Source organism: Aplidium turbinatum, chromosome 1 (genome assembly GCF_918807975.1).
Source record: "Aplidium turbinatum chromosome 1, kaAplTurb1.1, whole genome shotgun sequence".
Lineage (NCBI taxonomy): Eukaryota > Metazoa > Chordata > Ascidiacea > Aplousobranchia > Polyclinidae > Aplidium > Aplidium turbinatum.
Genome location: NC_137472.1, coordinates 10,390,595 through 10,414,582, shown reverse-complemented (window position 1 = coordinate 10,414,582; position 23,988 = coordinate 10,390,595). Strand labels below are relative to the sequence as shown.

The 23,988-nt window shown below is 36.2% G+C and overlaps 1 protein-coding gene and 1 long non-coding RNA gene across 2 annotated transcripts in view; both read left to right on the top strand.

The window, feature by feature from the left end:
- Positions 1-14,576, top strand: part of LOC145775078 (uncharacterized) — a 111,070-nt gene extending 96,494 nt beyond the window's left edge. The window contains exon 31 of the mRNA XM_082586313.1: positions 14,204-14,576. Coding sequence (XP_082442439.1) covers positions 14,204-14,365 — 162 coding nt within the window. The 3' untranslated portion in view covers positions 14,366-14,576. The remainder of the gene's footprint in view (positions 1-14,203) is intronic.
- Positions 14,577-19,019: 4,443 nt separating this feature from the next.
- Positions 19,020-23,226, top strand: LOC145768583 (uncharacterized). Its single transcript, XR_014288956.1, has 4 exons — positions 19,020-19,186; positions 19,472-19,591; positions 19,939-20,107; positions 22,742-23,226. It is a non-coding gene; the product is annotated as an uncharacterized LOC145768583 (long non-coding RNA).
- Positions 23,227-23,988: the final 762 nt, after the last annotated feature.

The following is a 23,988-nucleotide window of genomic DNA, read 5'->3' as shown; positions in this document are numbered from 1 at the left end:
GGTACAGATAGGGTTGATGGCAAGCCAAAATAAAGAGAGCAGCTGACTCGAAGACTATATGTCACTTCGCTGCTTCCTGTCGTATGTTATTGTATCGCATCTGTGATCGCACTGTACTGTATGTTATCGCAATGGGCGCAAACAAAAACACTATTACTATTAACCCTATAAGGCCCACTGTATCATATATGCAACATGACGTTAGGGCTCTTCCAGAGCCCCCTTGGATATCGCGAAACTTACTTTTTTTTTATAAAAGGCTGGTGTCGCTATTGAGCTACAGTTTTTTGTTGAAAACCGATTGGTAGATGTAAGTCACGTGCTTTAGCCAGGTTTGTTTTTGGCGCGATTTTGTCTGCTGAAAGGAGTTGAGAAGTACACAAAAGTTGAAGAAGATATCTCGTTTTATAGGGTAAGTTATTTTGTTGTTTTTGTGAGAAACATGTTCCATTAGAGCTAGTAATTCATTGTAAGTTCATTTTGAATAAACATTTTTGATTTTTCATTATTTTATAAATGTTTGAAATTTGATGTTGCACGGGTGCAACATTGGGCTTTGCATGCCACTGATTCCTGATAATGATGAAGGACAAGTCATTTTTGACATACTGTGTTTATCCAAATTGTTTGATCTGCTGAGCTTGTGCATTGCTTATTCCACACTAAACTTTGTAAAAATAAGCACACAGTTCAAATTTAATCACACCTTACTAGTTGTAGGCTATGTCTTTGATCAGTTTATAATACGGCTATATTAGGGTTGCCATACCGTCCGGAAAATTCGGGACATGTCCAGAATTTAGTGTTAAATTTTGCGTTCGGGAGGAATTTAAAAAAATGCTCAAATGTCCGGAATTTTATGATGGGCGTTTTGGGAAATTAGAAAAATTTTTTCTAGAAAATTCGCTCAGCCAGCTCATTTTACTGCATCTGCAATCGTACTGTGCAACACTGCCATTTTTTTTTTACTGCGAGGTTGTACGGAATTATGATGTAACAGAGCGTTTTCCTTATCAGTGATGTTTACCACTTAGAACTTTCTTGAACTTATTGACCGTTGTGCTGAATCAGAATTGGTTAGATATAGATCACGTGCTGCGAAAATTACTAGAACATTCCAACAGTCTATAAAAGCAGGCGATTTCGCACATATAGCCTAATCAGAGATTTACTTGAAATGTCATAGAGGAGGAAGCCTAGTGAATTTTTGATACAGAATCCTTGACTAATTCTAATGGCTAATAGTAATGGCTAATAGTTCGGTAGTGCATATATGGTCTCATGAAAATAGTCATGCACTGTCCAGAATTTTGTTTTTTCAAATATGGTAACCCTAGGCTATATAGGCTATTGTATTTACACTAATGTTGGAAACCATATCAAATTATTGTAGCCTACTGTGAAACTGAATGAACTGATGCCTTCAAAAAAGTGACAAACGCTGGAGCATGAAAACTAGCTACAGAATACCAAGTTAGTCCAACCCTACTGCTAACCACTTTTGTATTATTTTTTTGATTTGTCTTGATCAATAATTACACCATGGTCCTTAGTCACAAATTTCAATTCTTTGAGATTTTTTCTTTTAGTTCAACTGTTAAATTTTTTGTAGAAAATGGCTTGCGTGGTTATACCACAGAAGATTTGATCAATATGATCAACTGGGATGAGAGTGATGACGATGATCCTAATTTTGTTGAATCTGATGACGACGATGATAATGATGAGCATATGTTACAACACACTAATCAGGTACAGTCAATAGCCTACTTGGCTTACATTGCCTCTGGATTTTTTGAATTTTGGTTGTTCATATGCTAATATTTTGCTTTAGGTTGCGAATGTTCCATGCATTGAAGAAGACAATGATGATGGTGTTCCACTTGTTAATGTTACCACTACAAGCAAAAGAGCTACCAATGGTATCCGGAACCGAAGTAATTCTGCTTACAAATGGAGAAAAAAGAACTTTTTAAAACCTGTTGCATCATTTACAGGACCTTTGATCGAACCACCTGCTAATGAACACATGGAAACGCCATTGCAGTATTTTTTTAGGTTTGTCAGCGAGGACATGATAGAAAATGTAGTTCAGAATACGAATCTCTATAGTGTGCAAAAAACTGGAAAAAGTGTTGATACCAACACTAAAGAAATAGAGAAAGTAATCGGCATGTTTTTCAACATGGGTCTGGTACAAATGAATGGAGTCCGACATTACTGAGAGCTTAGTACTTGGCATAGCCCTGTTTCTGGTGTAATGAGAGATGTAATGCGAGATCCGCTTCTGCTTTGTGGAAACCCGAAATTGCTTTTATGATTTTCACAATTGAAAAGTAAAATTTTTGCTATTGCGTTTTGTGGTTTGCATCATTCAGTTCCGATAGTACACTATTTTTGCTTTTCGGATGAAGCTTCATAATCTATCACTAAAGATCATTGGGGAATTTTGGCCCAAATACTGATCATCGGAAAAGTTACAGTCTTTGACAGGGTTTTTCCAAACAAAAAATTTCTATCTACATTCATCTTTGCCACTCCACCATATCAACAATGCTGTCTGCTAATTACCACTCAAGGCCCAATGTATCATATATGCAACATGGCCCAAAACTTGGCCGAAAGGGCTAGCATACAAAAAAATATGTTTTTGGTTTTAATGAGTCACAAACCAAGTGCTGAACAGCAAAAAAAATTTTTTTGAACGTGTTTTCTTACAGTGGGCCCAACAGGGTTAAGCACATGCTGAAAAAAAACAGCCGTATTAGGCTATAATGCAAATAATGTTATTTTCACCTTTATCTGCATTTTGTAATGTCGTAGCTTGTTAACTGTATAAGAAACCAAAGCAAGTCTTACCCGATCGTGTTCATCATCATAAGAGGCTGCATGTGTGCATTCCAACGGATATGACGCAAATTATGTACGGGTTTCTACTTGAATAAACTGCTGTTATATTTCGTTATAAATCAATCAAATAGCTCATTTTCAAAATCAGTTATCTCTTAACTGGCTACGTCATAATTAAAATTATAGCAGGACAGCTCGAGACAATACACTTTGACAAGCTTAAATTTTGACAAAACAGACATAGACTCGAAATGAACATTTTTATGAAATACCTCGCTTTAGCTGTGACTTCTACACTTAGTCTGTCAGTTGATAACAGCTATGGAGAGCGGGTGACTGTTTGCAGAACCTACAATCCCGATAAAGAGTCTGGACCCCCGAAATGTGAGGGTGAGACGGTGACAATAGTTAAGTCAAGCAGTGATCATGGTGGTAATAAGCCTCTCGATGAATGCAAGAAAGAACAAATACAACAAATTGTTACAGAAATGGTTGACGGTAAGTTTCTGATTTTATTGTTTTGAAGTGTTATTTGTGTCATAACAGTAATTCAGGTTTCTTCGTTTTGAGTATTGTTTTGCAAAACCAAACATTTCAGCCTAATTGTAGGCCACGTAGGCTACCTATGTTACTGTTACTTAGATGAACCTTTACTTAGATGAAAACTTTTGTCGATTACTATATACACTCTCACGATTAACATTTTTGTTTGGATTATATAAAAATCAAGATTTACTTATAAATTTGTGAAATTACAAAGGTGAATTGCTACATTTATAATATAAATAATGAGCCACTGTCAACGCCAAATCGTGTTTATTATTAATAGAACTAGTAGGCTATAGACCAAATAGACTTTGATGGTGAAAGTCCATTTTTTGATTTCCAAAAAAATATTGTTACAATTTATCTCGTAGAATATACAAAAACTTTTACAAGCACAAACAGTGCCATAAATTAATTTTTGAGACATCGTTTGAAGGTTATGTGTAGTTGTTAACCAGTTATTTATTTTCCTGTTCTTAACTTAACAACAAGGTCACACGAAAATAGGAATTTGAAAACCGTTTTAGAATTCATGAAGAATATCACGACCAGACTCAACCATCTGTCAGAGCAAGTAGAACAACTTACAAATAGACTTTCTGAGACAACTACAACCGATGCACCGTCAACTGCACGTGAGTAGGCCCCTACTGTCCCAACAACTAGGTGCGTTAGGAATTAGTTGCCACTCTAAGGGTGGCCGGGCCATGCTTCGATCTTTGAAGTGAATAATTTGGGCAAATTACCAATGAGATTTTCCAGCCCCAATCCAAAAAACATCTAAGTAAAACGCACTGTTTTCAATGAATTCGGAATGATTTTAAGGGTATCTTCAACTTTTCAACTTTCCAGGGCCTGGGATAGGTTACGAGCCCCTGAAATCATTTCGCGCCCAGATTCAAAAGTACCCTTGGACCTTCCTTTCAACGCTACTGCCAACAACATGCAGATTAGGGTGCCCAATTTTTGGGCGACTTTTTAGGAAAAATAAGGTTTGGTCCTATTCTGAATGGATTTTTTAGCTGAATTTAAAAAAATAAGTTATTTGTTTTCATTATGAAGTTATGTTGAGGTGCCGCCTAGCAGATTTATGCAATTTTTGGCCGTATCTCGAGAACGATAAAAGATAGAGAGCTGAAATTTGTAGCAAAATACCCGGAAGTGTCGGTTTTCTATCTACTTTCAATACATTGTTAAGCGCTAACTCCAACAGAAAATGAGTTATTTAGAAAAAATGGCCTTTTGTTCATTTCCGTCTAAAAAATAGCATTCAACCGACTAATCTGACTTACGACTATCTTTGGCAATCACTGTGCGACTCATAATGTGGCAAAATCTCTAACATTTATGACGTAATAATACCATATCTGTGTTTGGAGTGAAGCCCAATTTCCATCGTTGTAAGTTTTTGATTGCAGAACAGCCGGAAGTGTTAGGAAACCAAGGAAAGATACAGTAGGGTAGAACAGGAGACTACGTTTGTGAATGAAGACATAAAAGAAGCGACAGATGACAAGGAAAATGTTCATACAATGCAGAGAGTGGTTATCCTGAGCAGGTTTGGAGCAAAGATCATGTGACCACTTACACTAAATGTACACTTGCGGATCGACGTTTCACTTCTCTGCGACAGCAAGCCGACCAACTGACTCCGAATATTCTGAAAGAGTTGGAACATCAAAATCATCTGTGCAAAATAACAGGAAAACATTTGGTTATAAACATAGAGAAAAAACTGATCTTCAATAAAGTTCTGTTCATGCTTGGAAACTGTGCTGTGTCGGAAAAATTATAGATGGTATTGAAAGTTGAAAGGTTAATGTTCATAAGTCAGTATTTCAAAAAAGATACCAAAACAAAAATGATGAAGCCGTGCATGTCACCAACAACTATGATACTGTACATTACAATGCCACACAGCTTTTTCTAAGTGGTAATTTTGCATTGCAAAATTATGCAACGCAGCATTCTTGCATCACAAAGCGCAATATTTTTGTGTACAGAGTGCGAAAATTTCCATTGTTTTGATGTAAACTGCATCGAATAGTGCGGCTAGTAGGCCTATGAACTTTTGACATTTTGCTGAGCATCATGCGGGCCGCACGGAACAACCTGGGGCCACTGGTTGCACATGTCTGCCTTAAATCATTGCAGTGCTGTTCACTTTTGCCTGATAAAATTCGAGACATTGCGTTGAAATATGTTAAAAAGAATGACTATTTTGCACACCTGGAAAGGCAGTGTGTAACAAATCTTTGAAGAGCAATATTGTTATTTAAAATCTAGCGAATCATAACTAATTGATAACGATCCATTATCTATCACAAACACGCAATATTTTCCAGAAGCCATCATACTGAAATGTAATTTAATAAAGTATATGACGTCATCAATTACGTCATCAAGTACCAGCATGATGTTTATGTTTAGAAATTACCTCAATTCAATATCAAATAACTTAGAGATGAAGCATGTAGGATTATCAGATTTATCTCTATTTGCAAATTACTGTTTAATGACGTCATTGATGACGTAATTATTTTTCGGAATCAGTATATAATGAATTGGATTCTTCTAATTGTATTGAATTTGTTGACGCATAAATCATCTTTTTACAATAAGAATTAAGTAAGTTATGACGTTTTCAAATCTCGTGAAAACAACTTCCTATTAAAAACAATGCATTTTCAAGCCTCGAAAAAATCGCTTCAGGTACCTTTATAAATCGCGATTTTTAGAAATGAAGACGATGTCCGATCAAACTCAAACTTTCAGAAATGTCATTTTATGACTATTCGCAAGAAAGAAAGTTTATAGCAATGAAATCGGAGAAAAAGTCCAAATTTCGACCCACCCTAATATATAGGCTTTCATGTTATGACTGTAACCTTCCGTAGCAGCTGTTGTTTTCGGTTTACGTTTTAGTGTTCTTATTGCAGGTTATGTTGTAGGAATTGGTACTGGGCTGTTTCTCGAAGTGATTTGTAAAAAATCTGTGTGTTTTGCCATATTTTTTTTTAAATATCTAGGTAAGCAATTAAGATGTGTTGCCCTTGCAAATTTGCTGTTTGCTTCAATAGTTTGTCTTTCATTGCTTACGAACGAAGTAAATTAATTATTAATGCTTTTATTGGCGTATTTAGTGCAGTGTTTTAACAAACAAATAGGTTATTAAATATTGCCCTTCAAAAATACTCTAAGGGATATGAATTATGAAGAGATAATCATGAGAATTTCATGTTGCCATATATCAATTTGTAGCCTATTTGCTAGGATCTGGCAACTTACAAAAACTTTTTTTTGAAAGACAACACACCTAATTCGAAGGAATTTTTCTCGCTGCACATATTCTTAGAAAGTAGGTACATAATGCCAAATGGCATAAAAACTATGAAGTTGCAAACTGAAGCAAAAGCGGCTTTTTCGGTAACCTTGCTTTTAGTTTTATTTGCATCACAGTTTCATTTAGGCTACTGTGCAAAATCCTTTTTTTGTGAAATTGACGAGAGGCGATAACCAATCAAATTGCATTTTGATAAGTATAAGTAAAACAGATCAAAATATTAAAACATACTTAATTTTAAGCTAGTCAAAGTGCTTGATTGGTTTAATTACAACCGCTTTTGATGTGACGTCACATCAAGAACAGCTTTGAAAAACACCAAGAGGTTTACAGCAGAACTGTGGGTTAGTTATCAAGAAACCGATGTCATGGCAATGTTCATTTTATTGTATATTATCTCATGCAGGAAAGAGGAAATTAACTTTCCCAAAATTTGCTTTGAATGGTTTTTGTTTCGTCTGAAATCGTACCTTTGTCATTAGGCTTACCATGAAAAATTTTTGCAAACCGCTCTTGCTTTCGACGTTTTTTTAACTTTGCGATTTTTATCCTCCATCCACAACATCAATATAGCAGGTCTTTGGTTATATTCTGAGAGCGGTGGCATATTCATGTGGATGTACAAGGAGTCATTGATACGCAGATAGCAAAATCAGTCATTTTTACATCAATTTAGCTTAGCGTCTGACAAAAATCTGACGTCTGGATAGTTTGCCTTACCAGCGATTGTCTGCAAGTGGTCTCATAGTCATGTCCCACTGCGTAAATGACCTGATAATAGCCCGGACTCATATTATTACATCATAGATCAGACAACTTGAAGCGAAATTTATTTTACACTGATTGGTTGTTTGAAAAAAAAAGAAGCCAACAGCATAAAAAACTGCTTTGTTGTTTATATGCGTTGTTTGTTGTTTGAAAAAAAAACACAAAATAGTCATCACTGCGCCTTGGTATTATGCATAAAAGACAAACACGGCTTTTTAATTGGTCAAAGATAAAAACACAAATAAAATCATAATTTTGAACTTCGACAAAGTGTTTGTTTTAGTAAAAATTACATTTCACTTTGTTGTACTACGGACAAACGAAGTTAGTTACAAAAATCATACATAAAAAAACGCTTAAAAAACTTGTTCAAACGTTTTCAATCTTCGTTGTGTCTTCAACAAGAATACCCTCACAATAATTATAGCTGCGATGAAAAAGCAGATGACAATTGGGAACTCAATTCTAAATTTACAATATCTAGATAGCTTCTAAGATAAAAATTACCACAATGATTCAATATTTTTCATTTTTTAGACTACTTTTGCTGATGATGTAATAGATTTTGATTTTATGGATTTTTAGGTAAATAGGTACAGTAACATAACCCTGAAATAAATTGTTAAAATATCATTTCACCAGAAAACGATATCCTTTGTTCTATGTGCCTGTTTGTTGACAGTAGTTTGGTAAACAAAACCTTTAGGTCTATTAACTGAGCATTATGTTGCTGGATGAAAAATTTTAAAAAATGACAAGTTTACAATATTATTAAACATCATTCGAATAACAGCAGTGGCTACATTGCTTTGTCTTTGAAATTACTAGCTTCTTTTTACACGAATTTTATACAACAAAGCTTAATTTTTTTCTGTTTTTGTGTTATGTTTGTTTTTTGATTGAACTACTGTACAGTATAACCCGCTAGATACAAGTTATGGCGTTCTATTTGAACAATTGTAATATGTCATTGTAACTTACTTCACTGTCATATCCGCCAAGACCTATGCTTTTTGCTTTTTAGGTGATTGATTCTAGCCAAATGACTCGACATAAAATGAGATGAAGAAAAACAGGCAAAAGAAGATTCTTTTTATAGCCAAAATTTCAAACTGATTACAATTAATCAAGCAAGTTTATTTTTGCAGGAGACGTTGTTGATGACACAGATTCTACATCGCAACTCATCAAAGCCACAGTCAACCACAATAGTTCAATTGAACTGTGCAAATGTCCAGATTATATGACAACTTTGACAAGTACGGTATAACATCTATTGAGTCCTTTGATTGCACTTTTCTGTTTGCTGACAAGTGACGCTTGGTGGTTAGAGTGTCCTTTGCTGAATAGGTAGAAGTCGGTTTAATATTCCTTTGAGATATGCAGAGAAACTTTCAAAAATGGTAATGAACCTTATTCCTGCTTGGCACTGAGCAAAGAAATGGATTCATAATGATATTGTAGGCTGCGCCTTTATACACTGAATTGGTACTGCTTTGTAAAACCCTGAGATATCTGTGATGAATGCAGCTATACATATAACGCATTGTATTTTTGGCAGCAGTAACTGGAAGGGTTGGTTTGGGGAAAGGCGTAGGCTGCGTAGCGCAATATGTCTCATTTGCATTTTTGATGCAATTGCCGTACTTTTTCATACCAAAGATCTACAAAGAGGGGTCCAGTTTCTACATTTTACTTGTTAGAAGGTTGTGAATTGCTTCTTTTGTTCCCTACTTGTTACATCCCCTCGATTTCTGGTGTAATTACTAAAGTGTAGAATTTGTAATCACTAATTACTTCAAAATAAAAGCAAATATTTGCTTTCCCCACAAACCATTTTGTTTTGATCTCGTTTTTTTTTCTTTTTGAAAAATCGCTTCATTACACCAGAAAGCTGAGACAGTCGATGTGGTGTCAATACTCTCCGTTGTTTCATAAAGTCTTATGAAAATGGCACTGAGAAAAATAAGAAAAAGATTTGAGAGATTTTTTTAAGCACTATATATTTTACAAGAGTGAAAGTCAAGTCAATTTTTTTTTGTTATTTTGAAAACAGTATGATTTTATGCTGCATAATTCTTTCACGGGTAATGGAAAAAATACTTACATTTTTGATCAAAAGATGAGACCTTCCTTTCCTCTCACAGATCTTAACTGCGACATCACGACTGCTTGGATTTATGTTTTTGCTGAAATATTTAGCAAATATGGTTTGCGTGGGTTTGACCAATGTCTACAGCTTTTTCAGACAGAGAGGGTTTTAAGGTACGCTTTGCCCATGCGTTTGCATTATAGCCTCACTGCAAGAAATTATAACTATTGATTTTTATGCTTAGCCTACGTATTCAGTGAGTATCAACAAAATAAATTGATTACATTGCTGCCTGGAGGCTAATAACCAACAGCCACAGTTTGTTGTGCTGCCAACCTAGTTTCTTCAGCCAACCTAGTTTTTCAGGCTTTTTCAAAAGAGACGTAGGCTAACAAAGAAAATTTTGTCATTTATCATTGAAATGGCTGTAAACCTAATACCAACTCATCCGTCATGTTCTCATCTATCTCGCAGCGTCCAAGTTAAGTCTCCATTGGACTTCTTCTCATCATTATTCATCTGAAAGTTGTTTAGGTTATCATTATATATTACCAGGGCCGTTGAGAGAATATTTTGGGTTGTGCCCGGTACCAATGAGATCCTTAAGCCACAAATTAAGATACTTATAATAATATAGCACTATATCAAAAGAATAGCTTACGTTGTGGTTTCTTCATGCTTCCGGACCCCTTGAAAATGTTCTGAGCCCCTAAAATTATCCCGGCCCGAGTCCAAAAGTACCATCTGCCCCCCCCCCCCTGTCAAAGCTACTGTATGTTACATTCTGACAGTAAGAAGACAGACTGCTATCACTCCTTATTTTTCACGTCTTCGATAGACTTAGATTAGAGATGACAAAAATGATACCATACTGTTTTTTGTAGATTTGTGTTCCTTGTTGAAAGACTAAACGATACTACACCACTGACATATCAAGAAATACTGCAATATTACAACAACCCAGAAAACCCTCTACCAAATCTGCTTGAAAGACCAATAGCAGGTGAGTTGTTACAGACGACTTCCTTTTTCCTTTGAATGTGAAAATCTTTATACCGTAGTGTTATCTGTAAATCATTGTTTTATCCACTAAGTGCAGCTGAGTGTATGCAATCGTTGACTTACACTTCGAGAGCAGAACCAGCGCCGCTTAATGTTCCTGCTTCTTCGTTCACAAAATTGAGATATGAACCTACTGAGTTATCATGATGGACGTGTTAGTTATACTTGAGTGGCTTTTTGAAGAGCGTTTGCCACAATAGCTTAGCCTACTTGGTTATAAGCGCCTGACTTTACAAACAAAGAAACTGCAAGATCAAGCGGTCTTCCTCTGTCAAACTCGGTGACTAGGCCTACGTCAGTCGTATAAAGCTTCTGCATTCTGCAAGTATCCGAAAATTCCAAGACCAAGCTTTGCAAACAAGTTATCCGAGTCTGAGGATACAGATTTCCTAAATCAATCAAGTATAAGGTCCAGGCTAAGTCTGATGCTAAATTTTTGAGTAAACTCAAAAAAAAATTTTGCTAAGGCACAACCACGTGCTATGCGGTGCCTCAAAACATCTTAAACTTATATTGCCTGAGTGGTGCTGATTCAGCGCCAACCGCTTAAAACTTGCTTACTTGCTGACGTGTGTTTCTCTGCAGTCGAGTGTAGCAGGAACTCAGCGATAGACACTTGTTTCGCCCATAAGGCTGGGCTCATCAGTACCGCACTACTAGTTCACGTTAATGCTGAAGGCTTGGTACAATGAGAATCTGTAGCGCACCCAGCATGGGGCTAAGGGGGCTCAAGCCCCCCCCCAAACCCGCCACCAAAAATCAAGTTTTTGTATGTTCCCCAAATAAATGTTGAGGAAAATAGACGCGCCTCCAGCAAATAAGATAATTTTTTGTTTAAATTTGAGTTCTAGCTTTTGATTAACACTGCTTCCTCAATTTTGATGTCAAATTGGGATTTGCCTTTGCGTAAAATTTTAAATGAGTCAGCAGAGAATTTTCGATCGGTACAAAAAGAACACTCCGTAATATGGTCTTTGATGGCACTTTTGAAGTTCAGATGCTCTCGTCGTCAAATGTCTGGTGGACATACCGATGTACCGTACGTCAATGCTGAAGCACACGGACATGTAAAACTGTATACGAAATTTGAGCAGAAAGGCGAAGGCGTCTAGGACTTCAGTTGAAAATACGAACTAATTTTGAATGTTTTGTAGGCTAAGTAGAAAAAATGTTCACATCAAATTTAATGTTGACAAAATTAGTGTTTTGTTGTAAACTGTTTTCGTGCTAGTTGTTGTTTTCGCACTTATTTGTATTGGCAAACAGGAAGCTAATTCTATTTTGTCATACATGAGGAAAAAGTCAAGATCTATAGAAGATTGCAAGAGTAGACGTAGGAATGAGGAAGCTGATGGTGCTAGTAGCATGGGGTTCACTAGGCTAACTTGTAATCTGATTGAGAGAACAAATCCTGATGTATCGGCAACCGGTGGGTTGTGGGCCGTGAGTGCCTTAAATATTAATCAAAGGGATGGGTATTGGCCCATTGTCACTGTTACTCAGGGGCGTATCCTTAATGGAAGCAAGGGAAGCATTGCTTCCCCTACCAAAATTGGAAAAAAAAGATAATATTTTTCAGTAAAACGATTTCGTAATTTCGTTATCTTAATACGAATTAGAACAGTTACTAACTCATGTCCCGTGTAGGTTTTAATTTTAAAAAAGTTGGAAGCTTACGGAAGCAGAGATTCGTACCGCATCCATTGCTTTCGTTTTTGCTATACGAAGAAACAAGGTGAGAAACAAAGGAAAAAAGCAGAAGAAAGTTTACGCGATTTAGGTTTCTTTCAACTAATCTGTGGAAGCAATTTCAGAGTTGCTTCATGTTGGGTATTATTCCGGTGCGTAATGAGAAAATCTAAGGCTTTGGGGTCATATCTGCTTTGCAAGAAAAAAATTTGAGCCTAATGTTAGATTTACATTGTTATCCTGGCTACTAGCCTACAGCAGTAGGTAGCTGTAGCTGAGCAGTTAAGCTGAATTTTTGATGTCCTCTATAATTTGAGCCGCAGTTTTTGCCTGTTCGTGTAAGAGCTACCTTTCATTTTAAGTTAATAGCTGTTTATCTGCTAATAAATTTCATACAAATATTACCATAAAAATGTTTCCAGAAAGCACTATAATCCATTATTCAAGTGTAATTTTGCAAAAATTTCCCAGAGGGGCATGCCCCCGGATCCCCCTAGGATACGCGTGCCTTTGGCACGCTTTTACCCCCACGACTTTTATTGCTTCCCTTGCTCAACCCACCAGTATACGCCACTGCTGTCAGTATTGTCGCAAATCACTCAGCCGACATTTCTGAATTAGCCCCCCCTTAAACTTTTTTCTGGGTGCGCTACTGATGAGAATCTTGCCTTCTTATCTACCGATGCTTAAATCAAGTATGGGATTCGCCTTTACCTTTACTCATTTGCTGCTCAAACGACTTCCACCTGAACCAGTGGCGGCTGGTGCTGTTTGTGAGCAGTGGAGCTGCAATAAATAGTCCAGGGGGCGAAGCCCGTCGCTAAGTTCGCCGAAGGCGAATGGCTTTGCGGGGGTCTCTCCTCAGAAAAATCACATTAAATTTGATGCGTTCTGACCATGTTTTTACCACAAATTTTCAAAAAATCCATTCAAACTTTGTTGAAAAGTTGATGTATTCCTAAGCTGCATTTAAAAAAAACTAATGGTTTTGCTTTGGAGACAAACGTTACTAGTATTCAGCTTAGTCTTGACTAGCCTAGCCGTTGCATACAAGGTTCAAGTAATATTGAGATGCCCTAGCCTGGACTAGCACTTTCTAGCACCTGTTGAATAGCCTATCTCTATAGCTAACTGTCACAATCAAGGTGCAATGCCTCGCGATGGCTTGCTTTGTATCTTTAACGAGCGTGTTGTTTTGGTTGTAGAATTCTGGTGCGATGTGTTATTATCGGTTATGACCTGAAGTAACCTCTGATTACGAAATTTGTAATATGTTTTGTATTGATTGTGTTGTTATATTGTTGCAAACAATATTCTTGTGGCATTCTTGTGTCATTTGTTCAGTTTGTGCTTTTCAGAGTGTCATCACACTTATAGTGAAAAGTCAAATTTATTTTACGATATTTCATTTTATGTAGCCTATATTGCAGATTTAATTCCTGATGACACACGTACGTGTCGAAAACGTTTGATTCATTATGTTATATATTTTGTTTTGTATGTAATACATTATAATAAACCGCTAAGGTTACTTTGTTTTGCTTGTCTATGGATATAGAAAAGTTGACAAGCTTATTATCAAAATTAGTAATCAAGACGTTTATTCAGCTTGAGGTCTTCTAATTAACAATTTGTTACTTTTTGAGAGAATAGCTGCGTGGATGGCTTCGAGCAAATAAAATTTGTCGCAGATGTTTCAACTTATAAAGCATGTAACCTGTTTAAAATGCTTGAAACAAAACTATCTATACGCTAAGCAGGTTTAATCGTCGTCGTGTGAGCAGACTTAATGTTCTCATTGCATTGCAGCTGTGTCCGGATGTTTCTTCGATAAAAATCGTCTTAGCTCCGAGGTTCGAGCTGTGGGCGTGACCGGATCGCACCAAACCACGGGCTCATCCTTTCAAGTCGAATGTAAAGATTCCAGAAGGCTTTTAAACGCTGCTATCACCAGGGTCACATGTCAAGCAGGAGGAAACTGGTTGCCAGACTACTCGTTATTGCGATGCATATAGATCTGTGTGCACACATTGGACAAAAACGTCAAACAAATGATGTGTGCGATTTTCCTTTGGAAATTAAAGATTTGTTTTTCAAACCTTCCGAAAAGAACTTTTTTCAACCTTAATTTTTTCAAATATTTATGTTATTATATTTAAAGCTTTGGTAGAAATTTTGCATTTTTGAACCATAGACAAGCAAAGAAAGTAACCTTAGCAGGTTTAACATCATGTATTACACACAAAACAAAAAACAAAACAAAAAAACAAAACAAAAAACAAAAAAACTTTTTTAAGTGCGTTTTTATTTTCATTTCATGTCATTGTGATTTTTTTTATAATAGCTATAGAATGCTATAGAATATAGATTTTTATATTTTTAGATTTTTTATTGCTATAGAATATAGATTGTTCTGCATGCATGCATTGCATTTTATTATTATGTATTGCTATAGACTGTTATGCAACAATAAATTCTATAGGTTGTAATGTATGATTTATCAACTTATTGTGACATCAGTAAACGCTTTGTAGATATTAAATTGTTAGAATGATACTTTGCAATGGCAGCAACTATTTTGGCAATCATGAACTTATGTGGCAATGTGTCACAATTTTTAAACACTTTCAGATTTCAAAATTAGAAAATTTAGAAACACATGTCTTTGCATGTATTGCCTTGGGTTATAAATAATAAGATGCAGAGGAAATATTGAAAATACTATAGCGGCTAAAGGTGGTACCGGGGTTTTCTAGGTTGAAACATAAGTGCCTCAAAATTGTTTCATAGGGGAAAAACTGTTCAAAAAACTAATTAGCCACATGTATCTTCTTGCCACTTACCCATAATCGCCTATCTAAAGCTTTAGTCAATCTGATTGCCGGCAAGAAATAGTGAAAGCTTTGCGTTTAAATGAAATAAATGTTGATGAAAACTGAAACCTTTCACCCAAACACTTGCAAGTTGCAAATAGTGCATCCTAATGATAGATATAACAGGGTTGCCAGATGAGATAACAATATTTAAAAAATAGTGTTGCCAAGTGAGCACATGTGATTATTAAAACAACATTTTTTTACAGTTTTGTTCATATCCTCAGATTTTTTCTGCGCGGTACCCTCGCGGCGCGGTTGACAACACTATAGGAAATTAATATATTCGCATCAGCTCCGGCTCTGGCTTTCGGACTTAAATTCAGGTTCCCGTTTCGGCTCCAGTTACTCCGAAAATCCGGTTTCTGCTCATCTCTCCTAGAGACTGAGACACAGTGTTGCCACTTTAAAAATCTGTAAATTCCTACAAGCATTTAGCTCAGATAAAAGTTCACTCTTTGATCATTAACAACAGTGCCTCGCCAACTATGAATTTACAATAATTTGCTAGAGAAAACCACGCGGTACAATTGTACTTGAAAGAGACAATTTTCATAAGTAGACAGAGTCCAAAGATCGATAACCGTGACGAAAGGAAAGAGCTACGTCACCTAATCCAATAAACAACTGATTCAACAAAATTTCGCAGCAATAACGCTAAACAACACTGAAACTCTACAGGCAGCATTCAGGACAGCAGCCTCAAGCCAAACAAAACAGCCGCATAAAACGACGACTCCCTGACTTCAACACCATTCGTCATAGCACATGACTAGGGAATTGTGTTTCGAAAACTAGTAAAATTCGCCTTTACCATTGCGAACTTGCAGCATCATGCTAAAACAGGTCGTTAAAATCTACATTGTGAAGAAAACAAAGTAACTTTAACAGATTTGACACAATGTTTTACACAGAAAAAAGTGTAACATATTTAAAATAAACTCTAACATTTTCGACGCGACACAGTTGTCTTATTACTTTGCAAAAAATATCATCGTCATCATTATTAAGTTCCTTCCTCTCGTTGTGGGTTGGAGGCAATGAGGCGCCAAGTTTCTCTGTTGTGAAATTTTTCTACTGCAGTTTTGTAATTAAGTCCTGACCAATGTTCAATATCACTAGTCCAAATTCTTGGTGGTCTGCCCCTATTTCGTTTGCCGTTCATTTTTCCTCCTAGTAGTTGTCTTTGAATAGAATTATTGCGAATCATGTGGTCAAAATATTTCAATTTTCTTGATTTAACTGTTTGTAGAATTTCCATGCTGGTTTGTTTGTAAAAATCTAGCTAAACATATAAAAATGAAATTTTCGTGTGACGTTCATTCTGTTATACAAGTTTAAAGTGCTGGTAGACCTATATCGATTATTGTGTAGTTGTATCTTTTTTGTCCCGGAAGCGTTTATGACGAAAAATGTATGAATGAATTGCACCAATATTTTCAACTGAAGTCGCCTACACCCTTGCCCTTTCTTGGAATGTTGTCTGTAGATTTAGTTGTTTGTGTGACCCAAACCAAACATACAATGGTATCTCAACTGGACATTTGTTGACGAGAGCCGGGGAGCGCCTAAACAGAAATTTAACAACGAAAAGTGCAATTAAAGAGCACATCACCTCTTGTGTAACGTGCACTGACAATGTATCGATCGACAACTTTAAAATCATATTTCGAGGCAGATCTGAATACCTGACCAACATCATGGAAGCCTTAAGAATCAAACGTAATATTCCGTTTGTCAACAGGCAATTACTTGCCCGTGGCTTGTCTTTCCTTTTGTATGTGTTCTAATGGTTGTCACATGCTTGTAGTTTATACTTCATGTGATCAGTTTAGTTGCTACATCACTTTCCCGCCATATTATTTACACTTAATCATTCTTGAATAACTTGTTAGATTTGTGCTTTTCAGTTCGGAGTATTGTTACAAACTTACAGTTATAGTGCATTGTCAGATTTTTCTTATAATTTTCATTTTATTTATATTGCTGATTTGTAATTCCTGATGAGGACACAAGTACGTGTCGAAAACGTAAGATTTTATTTTAATTAAGTTATATTTTTTATTTGCTATACAACATATTAACCCTTTGAAGGTTGGGGGGGGGCTGTCAATTCAACTTTTTTGTATCAACAGTTGTATCTCTAAAACCACTGAGGCTGCGACTACGAGATTTCTTGACTTTTCCTAATATTTATTCACCTCTATTGAGCTGAAATTTTGAGCGAATAAAGGTTATAAATTGAGAGATATAAGGCATTTCTCAGCACATCCTCTGAAATATTTCATATTCTATTGTTCAAAATTTTCCCACCAGCTAGATGAAAGCAATTAATTTGGCCCATGTCTCGTTAATCAAATGATTTAAATTGAGATTATGTAAAAAAAAATTATTCACAACATTGCAATGCATGTTTTTCATTACTCTATCAAAAAATACCAAATAATTCAAACGTCATAAGTCACATCAACATTTCAACGTATATAAGCAGTTCTAAAGTTTACATAGTTTTAATTTTCGGATATGCTCTGCGTGAATAGTTTTACAAAGTGAATCCCAAATTTTGAAACCGTGCCTTAAAAAATAACAGAGATATCACTCCAAAAGCATAAGAAGAATCGACAGCCCCCCCCCAAACTGAGCAAGACTCCAGGAGCCCAACCGCCTAAGGGTTAAATCCGTTAAAGTTACTTTTGTCTGTTTATGATTCAACAAAGCGAACATTCTACCAAAGCTTTAGCAAATAGAAAACACGATTAAAACGTTTCATTCTGGTAAGAACTGTATTTTGACGTTAATTTAACATTTAAACATTGAAAAAGTGTACTGTACGGTTTTCGATTTGTCTTGTTGTAAATGAAAGTCCTGAACTGAAAACCTCTATGCACATGCTGGAAATAAGCATGAGTACTAGGCTATGATGCAGATAATGTTTTTTTCACTTTTTCGGTTCTATTTTTTCAGTGAAATCTGCACTTTGTGATGTTGTAACTTGTTAACTGTAAGAAACAAAGGGATTTCATACCCGATCATGTTCATCGTCATAAGAGGCTGCCCGTGTGCATTTCAACGGATATGACGCAAAATATGTAGGCTAAGGGTTTCGACTTGATTGCCGTTATATTTCCTTACAAATCAACCAAATAGCTCATTTTAAAAATCGGTTGTCTCTCAATCATCTACGTCATAATTAAAACTGTAGCAGGACAGCTCGAGAATATAAACTTTAAGAAGCATAAATTTTGAAAAAAAAAACAATATTAAAGGCTCATTATGAACATTTTCATGAAATGCCTTCCTCTACCTTTGACTTTTACGCTTAGTCTGTCAGTAGGTAACAGCTATGGAGAGCGGGTGACTGTTTGCAGAACCTACAATCCTGATATAGAAGCTAGACCACCGAAATGTGAGGGTGAGACGGTGACAATAGTTAAGTCAAGTAGTGATCATGGTGGTAATAAGCCTCTCGATGAATGCAAGAAAGAACAAATACAAGAAATCACTAAGGTAGTTGTTGACGGTAAGTTTCTGATTTTATTGTGTTGAAGTGTTATTTTTATCGCATACAATAATAAAGATTTCTTACTTTTAAAATTATTCTTTTACTAAACTAAACATTTAAATCTAATTGTAGCCCACATAGGCTACCTATGTTGCTGTTACATATAAACACAACCCTTTACTTGGTTGGCCAAAAGTATCTCGTAGAAAATAAAAAAGCTTTCACAAGCACAAAAAAATGCCATGCTTAATTATTGAGACATTGTTTGAAGGTGATCTGTAGTTGTTAACCAGCTATCTATTCTCCTGGTCTTAACTTAATAATAAGGTCACGCAAAAATATCAATTTGAATATCGTTTTAGAATTCATGGAGAATTTCACAACCAAACTCAATCATATGTCTGAGCAAGTGACAAATGGACTTTCTGAGACAACTACAACCGATGCTCCGTCAACTGCACGTGAGTAGGCTCCTACTGTGCCAACAACTGAGAACGTTAGAATTTAGTTGTCACTTTAAGGGTTGAGGGGCTATGCCTCCAAGTGAATAATTAAGGTCTGTTGCCAATGAAATCTTCCGACCCCAAACCGACACATCTAAGTAAAACGAACTGTTTTCAATGAATGCACGGTGGCTTCTTCAAGTTTCCAGGCCATTGGAATGGTTACGAGCCCCTAAAATCATAAGTTTAAACACACAGAAATGTATCTTAGCAGTGTATAATTGTTATGCAACATATTTGCAGAACATTTCACAGCCGAATCATTACTTACAACACTACAAGAACAAACGACAGAGCCGTTGACCTCAGACTTTGCAGCTTCAACTGTGACAACAACAACAACAATAACAACAACAACAGCTCGTAAGTACCAATCTTTAACTAATGGGATTATTTTCTGCTTTATTGTCACTACAAGTGGGGTCTCGGGTGCAGATTGCAGTCCTCCACATCACCCTGTCAACTGCATCTTCCTCTTTCATTCTCACTTTTTCCATATCTTCTGTCACACAATCTCTCCATCTTCTTATCAATAATGGTTGCTAATTGAACGAAAATACAAATCAGAGTATATGACGTCAGGAAGCTAATGTGTGTTTTCACGCCGCTTACTTTCTGCAAGTATTTAGCCAATGTTCTTTCAATTCTCTCTAAACTCTCGAATACGCAGCTGATTAACGTTACTTAATAAAATACAACTTGTATTTTAGCATTGATAAATGGTTTTCGAAGACTGGTTGACGGATAGATTGGGTTATCTAATGGATATCAATACAAACTATTAGATACCAGACTAAATTTCCATGAAAGCCAAACACTCTGTCGACGAATTGGAGCTGATTTGGCAGTTTATGGCGTCCGAAATATAGTCAATAGAAGGTGAGACTACAAACAATACTTGCAAAACTTAGGGAATTATTAAAACTACAATCACTTTAAGTTGGTAGAGCTTCGGTAGAGAGTTTGTCTTGTTGAACCATAGGCATACGAAGCCGAGCAACGTGATCAAGTTTAGCATCTTCAAGTTTATTACATTTACATAAACGTAAAACTACGCAACAAATTAATTATCGAACGTTTTCGACATCACAAGATGTCCTCTTCAGGAATAACATACATACAAATTAACTACATCTGAAAAAAATACAATGGTTAACTAAATCTATAAACAAAAAAAAGACAAAAAACTGCACAGTACTTCTGACTAGCTCAAACTCAACGATATAAGCTCCACGAGAATCAAAGGTAACTGCATCAAAAGGTGTTAAACAGGTCACATGATATGGTAAAAAGGCAAGGTGCGAAAAAACTAATTTTAAAATACAGAGAGCAAGAAAGACGAGCCGCAAGCATACAATTGTCTGTTTAAAAGTGGATTGTGACGTTTTATGTACAGGGCTTCCAAGATCTTAGTTTGATACTCAGACCTGCCTCTAGACATGATCTCAAACTGCTTGATAGAAACGTTACTTTGGCATTCTGTACATGAAAAAATGTGATCTTTAATTGCGCTTTTCTGTATAGAATTCAAATTCAGGTGTTCCCCAGCTCTAGTCGATAAATGTCTTGTTGAAAAACCGAAAAGGATTTCATAAAATTGTTAAATCTGGCCACTGAAGGTATGTTTATGTTTAATAATCGCTTGTTTAAGCAGATTGATGGCGTCACCATGGGTTCTCCACTTGGTCCGACTTTGGCCAACTTCTTTTTAGCGCACTTAGAAACAAAAATGTTTGAAGTGTTCCGTGATTTTTACCCTAAAATGTATGTACGTTATGTTGACGATATTTTTGCAATTTTTGACAACGATCAGTCTTGTTCGCAGTTTTTAAACCTTTTAAATGCTCAACATCAAAACATCAAATTTACTGTTGAAAAATCTGATGACACTATTGCCTTTTTAGACGTTGAAGTAAAAATAAATCATGACTCGTTTGACACACAAATCTGGAGAAAACCCACCAACACTGGCCTACTTTTAAATTACAATGCTTTTTGCCCAAATAAGTGGAAATCTGGATTAATCTTGTGTCTTTTATCTCGTGCCCGTTTGGTTTGCTCGACGGACTTGTTGTTCCACAATGAAACTAAAAAGTTGAAAAATATGCTACATTTAAATGGATACCCGTCATACTTTTTTGATAAAATATTAAAAACTTTTTTGGATACGAAACCGAAAGATAAACCCGAAGAAGACGATTTTAGCAACTTTTTTGATATACCATTCTTGGGAAAAGATTCGGTAAGATTTTCAAAAAATCTAGCTAAAATTGTCAAAAAGAAATTTGATTGTGACATTTACCCTGTTTATAGAACGTTCAAAGTAGGCAGATATTTTCAGCTGAAGTCGCCTACGCCCTTTGCTTTATGTTCTAATGTCGTTTATAAATTCAGTTGTTTGCGTGATGCAAGCCTGACATACATCGGTATGTCAACAAGACATTTATCGACTAGAGCTGGGGAACACCTGCATTTGAATTCTATACAGAAAAGCGCAATTAAAGATCACATTTTTTCATGTACAGAATGCCAAAGTAACGTTTCTATCAAGCAGTTTGAGATCATGTCTAGAGGCAGGTCTGAGTATCAAACTAAGATCTTGGAAGCCCTGTACATAAAACGTCACAATCCACTTTTAAACAGACAATTGTATGCTTGCGGCTCGTCTTTCTTGCTCTCTGTATTTTAAAATTAGTTTTTTCGCACCTTGCCTTTTTACCATATCATGTGACCTGTTTAACACCTTTTGATGCAGTTACCTTTGATTCTCGTGGAGCTTATATCGTTGAGTTTGAGCTAGTCAGAAGTACTGTGCAGTTTTTTGTCTTTTTTTTGTTTATAGATTTAGTTAACCATTGTATTTTTTTCAGATGTAGTTAATTTGTATGTATGTTATTCCTGAAGAGGACATCTTGTGATGTCGAAAACGTTCGATAATTAATTTGTTGCGTAGTTTTATGTTTATGTAAATGTAATAAACTTGAAGATGCTAAACTTGATCACGTTGCTCGGCTTCGTATGCCTATGGTTCACTTTAAGTTGATTGCCCAAACGCATAATTTCTGCGTTTTGATGGCAAGATTGTAGCGAATCCTTTTATTTTGTTATCTCTAATTCGTTTTTTGGTCGGGTGTCAAAATAATGCAATTTTTAGTCTACATCGTTTTCATTTCGATGCAGAATGGCGTCGTGGCATATCCTTTCGTTCGAATTAATCACTTAAAAGAATATCGTTTAAATAATAACGTTTTGAACTGTAACGTTCAATATGACATTGCTTTCACAACCTGCAAATACTTGCTAGTTGTTTTCAAGAATTTCACCAACATCTTTTTTTGCAACTTAAGTTATCGATAAAGAGACCGAAAAGATAGTTTTTCTTTGCTCGCAGCTGCAGTGCTTGTCGTCCAATTCGTTTTAGGAGCTTATCTTCAGAGTACAGTCAACTCAAATGTGACTAAACTCAACCACATTTCTTACTCCCTAACCTTACTTTGTTTGTTTTGTTCTCAGAATCTTCAAAAACGCTTGGAACCTACCAAGTGACATATGGATTGGAATGATAGCTGGCGACGTAAAAGGAACGTGGATATGGATTAATGGATATCTTGTAAGTGATGCTGAGACTTTGTGGAGAAGAGGGGAACCAAGTGGTGGAAATCAAGAAAATTGTGCGGTTATATCCCGTGAGGAATTGCGGAGTGACGACGTGAATTGTAATTCGTTATTCACCGCTTTGTGCGAAAAGCCGGAAATCTAAACAATCACTATCGATCGTGACTCATTGATGACATAACTGCAGAGTAATATCATCGATTGTCACCTGAAGAAAAAATTATTATCAGCAATGTTAAACAGTATTGAATAGGCCTAATACTAATTGATTTTGGTTGGTTGGTTTTTGAATCTTTATCCTCGGACTGACAAAGCCTTGATTGGTGATTCCAGGTAGTTTCGCATACTTGTAGAGGCTCTTGACGCAGGGCCGGTTACCGAGATTGGCAGAGTGAAGTTTTCCGACTGTTGAAGTGTTGTTGCTGGGAATTATTCCATTCACTAGGTGCCGCTGAATGGAGAGAAGTCCTGAAAATGCGTTGCTCAGCGCACACCCCGAGAGCCGAACTTGCGCCGCGTGATCTTGAGCCGGGCGCGTAACCACAATTACGACATAAGAAATTGGTAAGAAACGAATTGTCAGCATGGTGCCTTGTGGTAGTTATGAAGTTAGCCTTATATATTGTAGGTGGCTCGGGTTCCAAATAGCGACTGTCAGAACAGCGACTGTCAATAGAGCGACCACACGACAGCGATTAATTAAAAACAGCGACTGTCAATAGAGCGACTACACGACAGCGATTCATCAAGAACTCGATTAATTAAAAACAGCGACCTCGAAATTTGGCCTCCAAGTCAGAACCTGCTGACTGGCATGATATAAATCCAAAAATTATGAAGTCGCTATTATGAAGTCGCTATTATGAAGTCGCCATTATGACAGTCGCTGTTTTGACAGTCGCTATCCGGCCTGGATGCCATTGCAGGTATGCCGTGGCCTTCGCAGGATTTTCTCAATAGGAAGGAGGCATTCGAAATATATTATTGTAAACAAAAATAATTGAAAACGAATTAATAACATCCATTTGCTAACGCTAACCAGTGAGTGATATTGTATAAGGTTAGCTTTCCATAATCAGCTTGCTTTCACGATAATTTTTAGTTTACAGCAGGTAGGTTAATCATTTGGATAGAATTTGTATTGA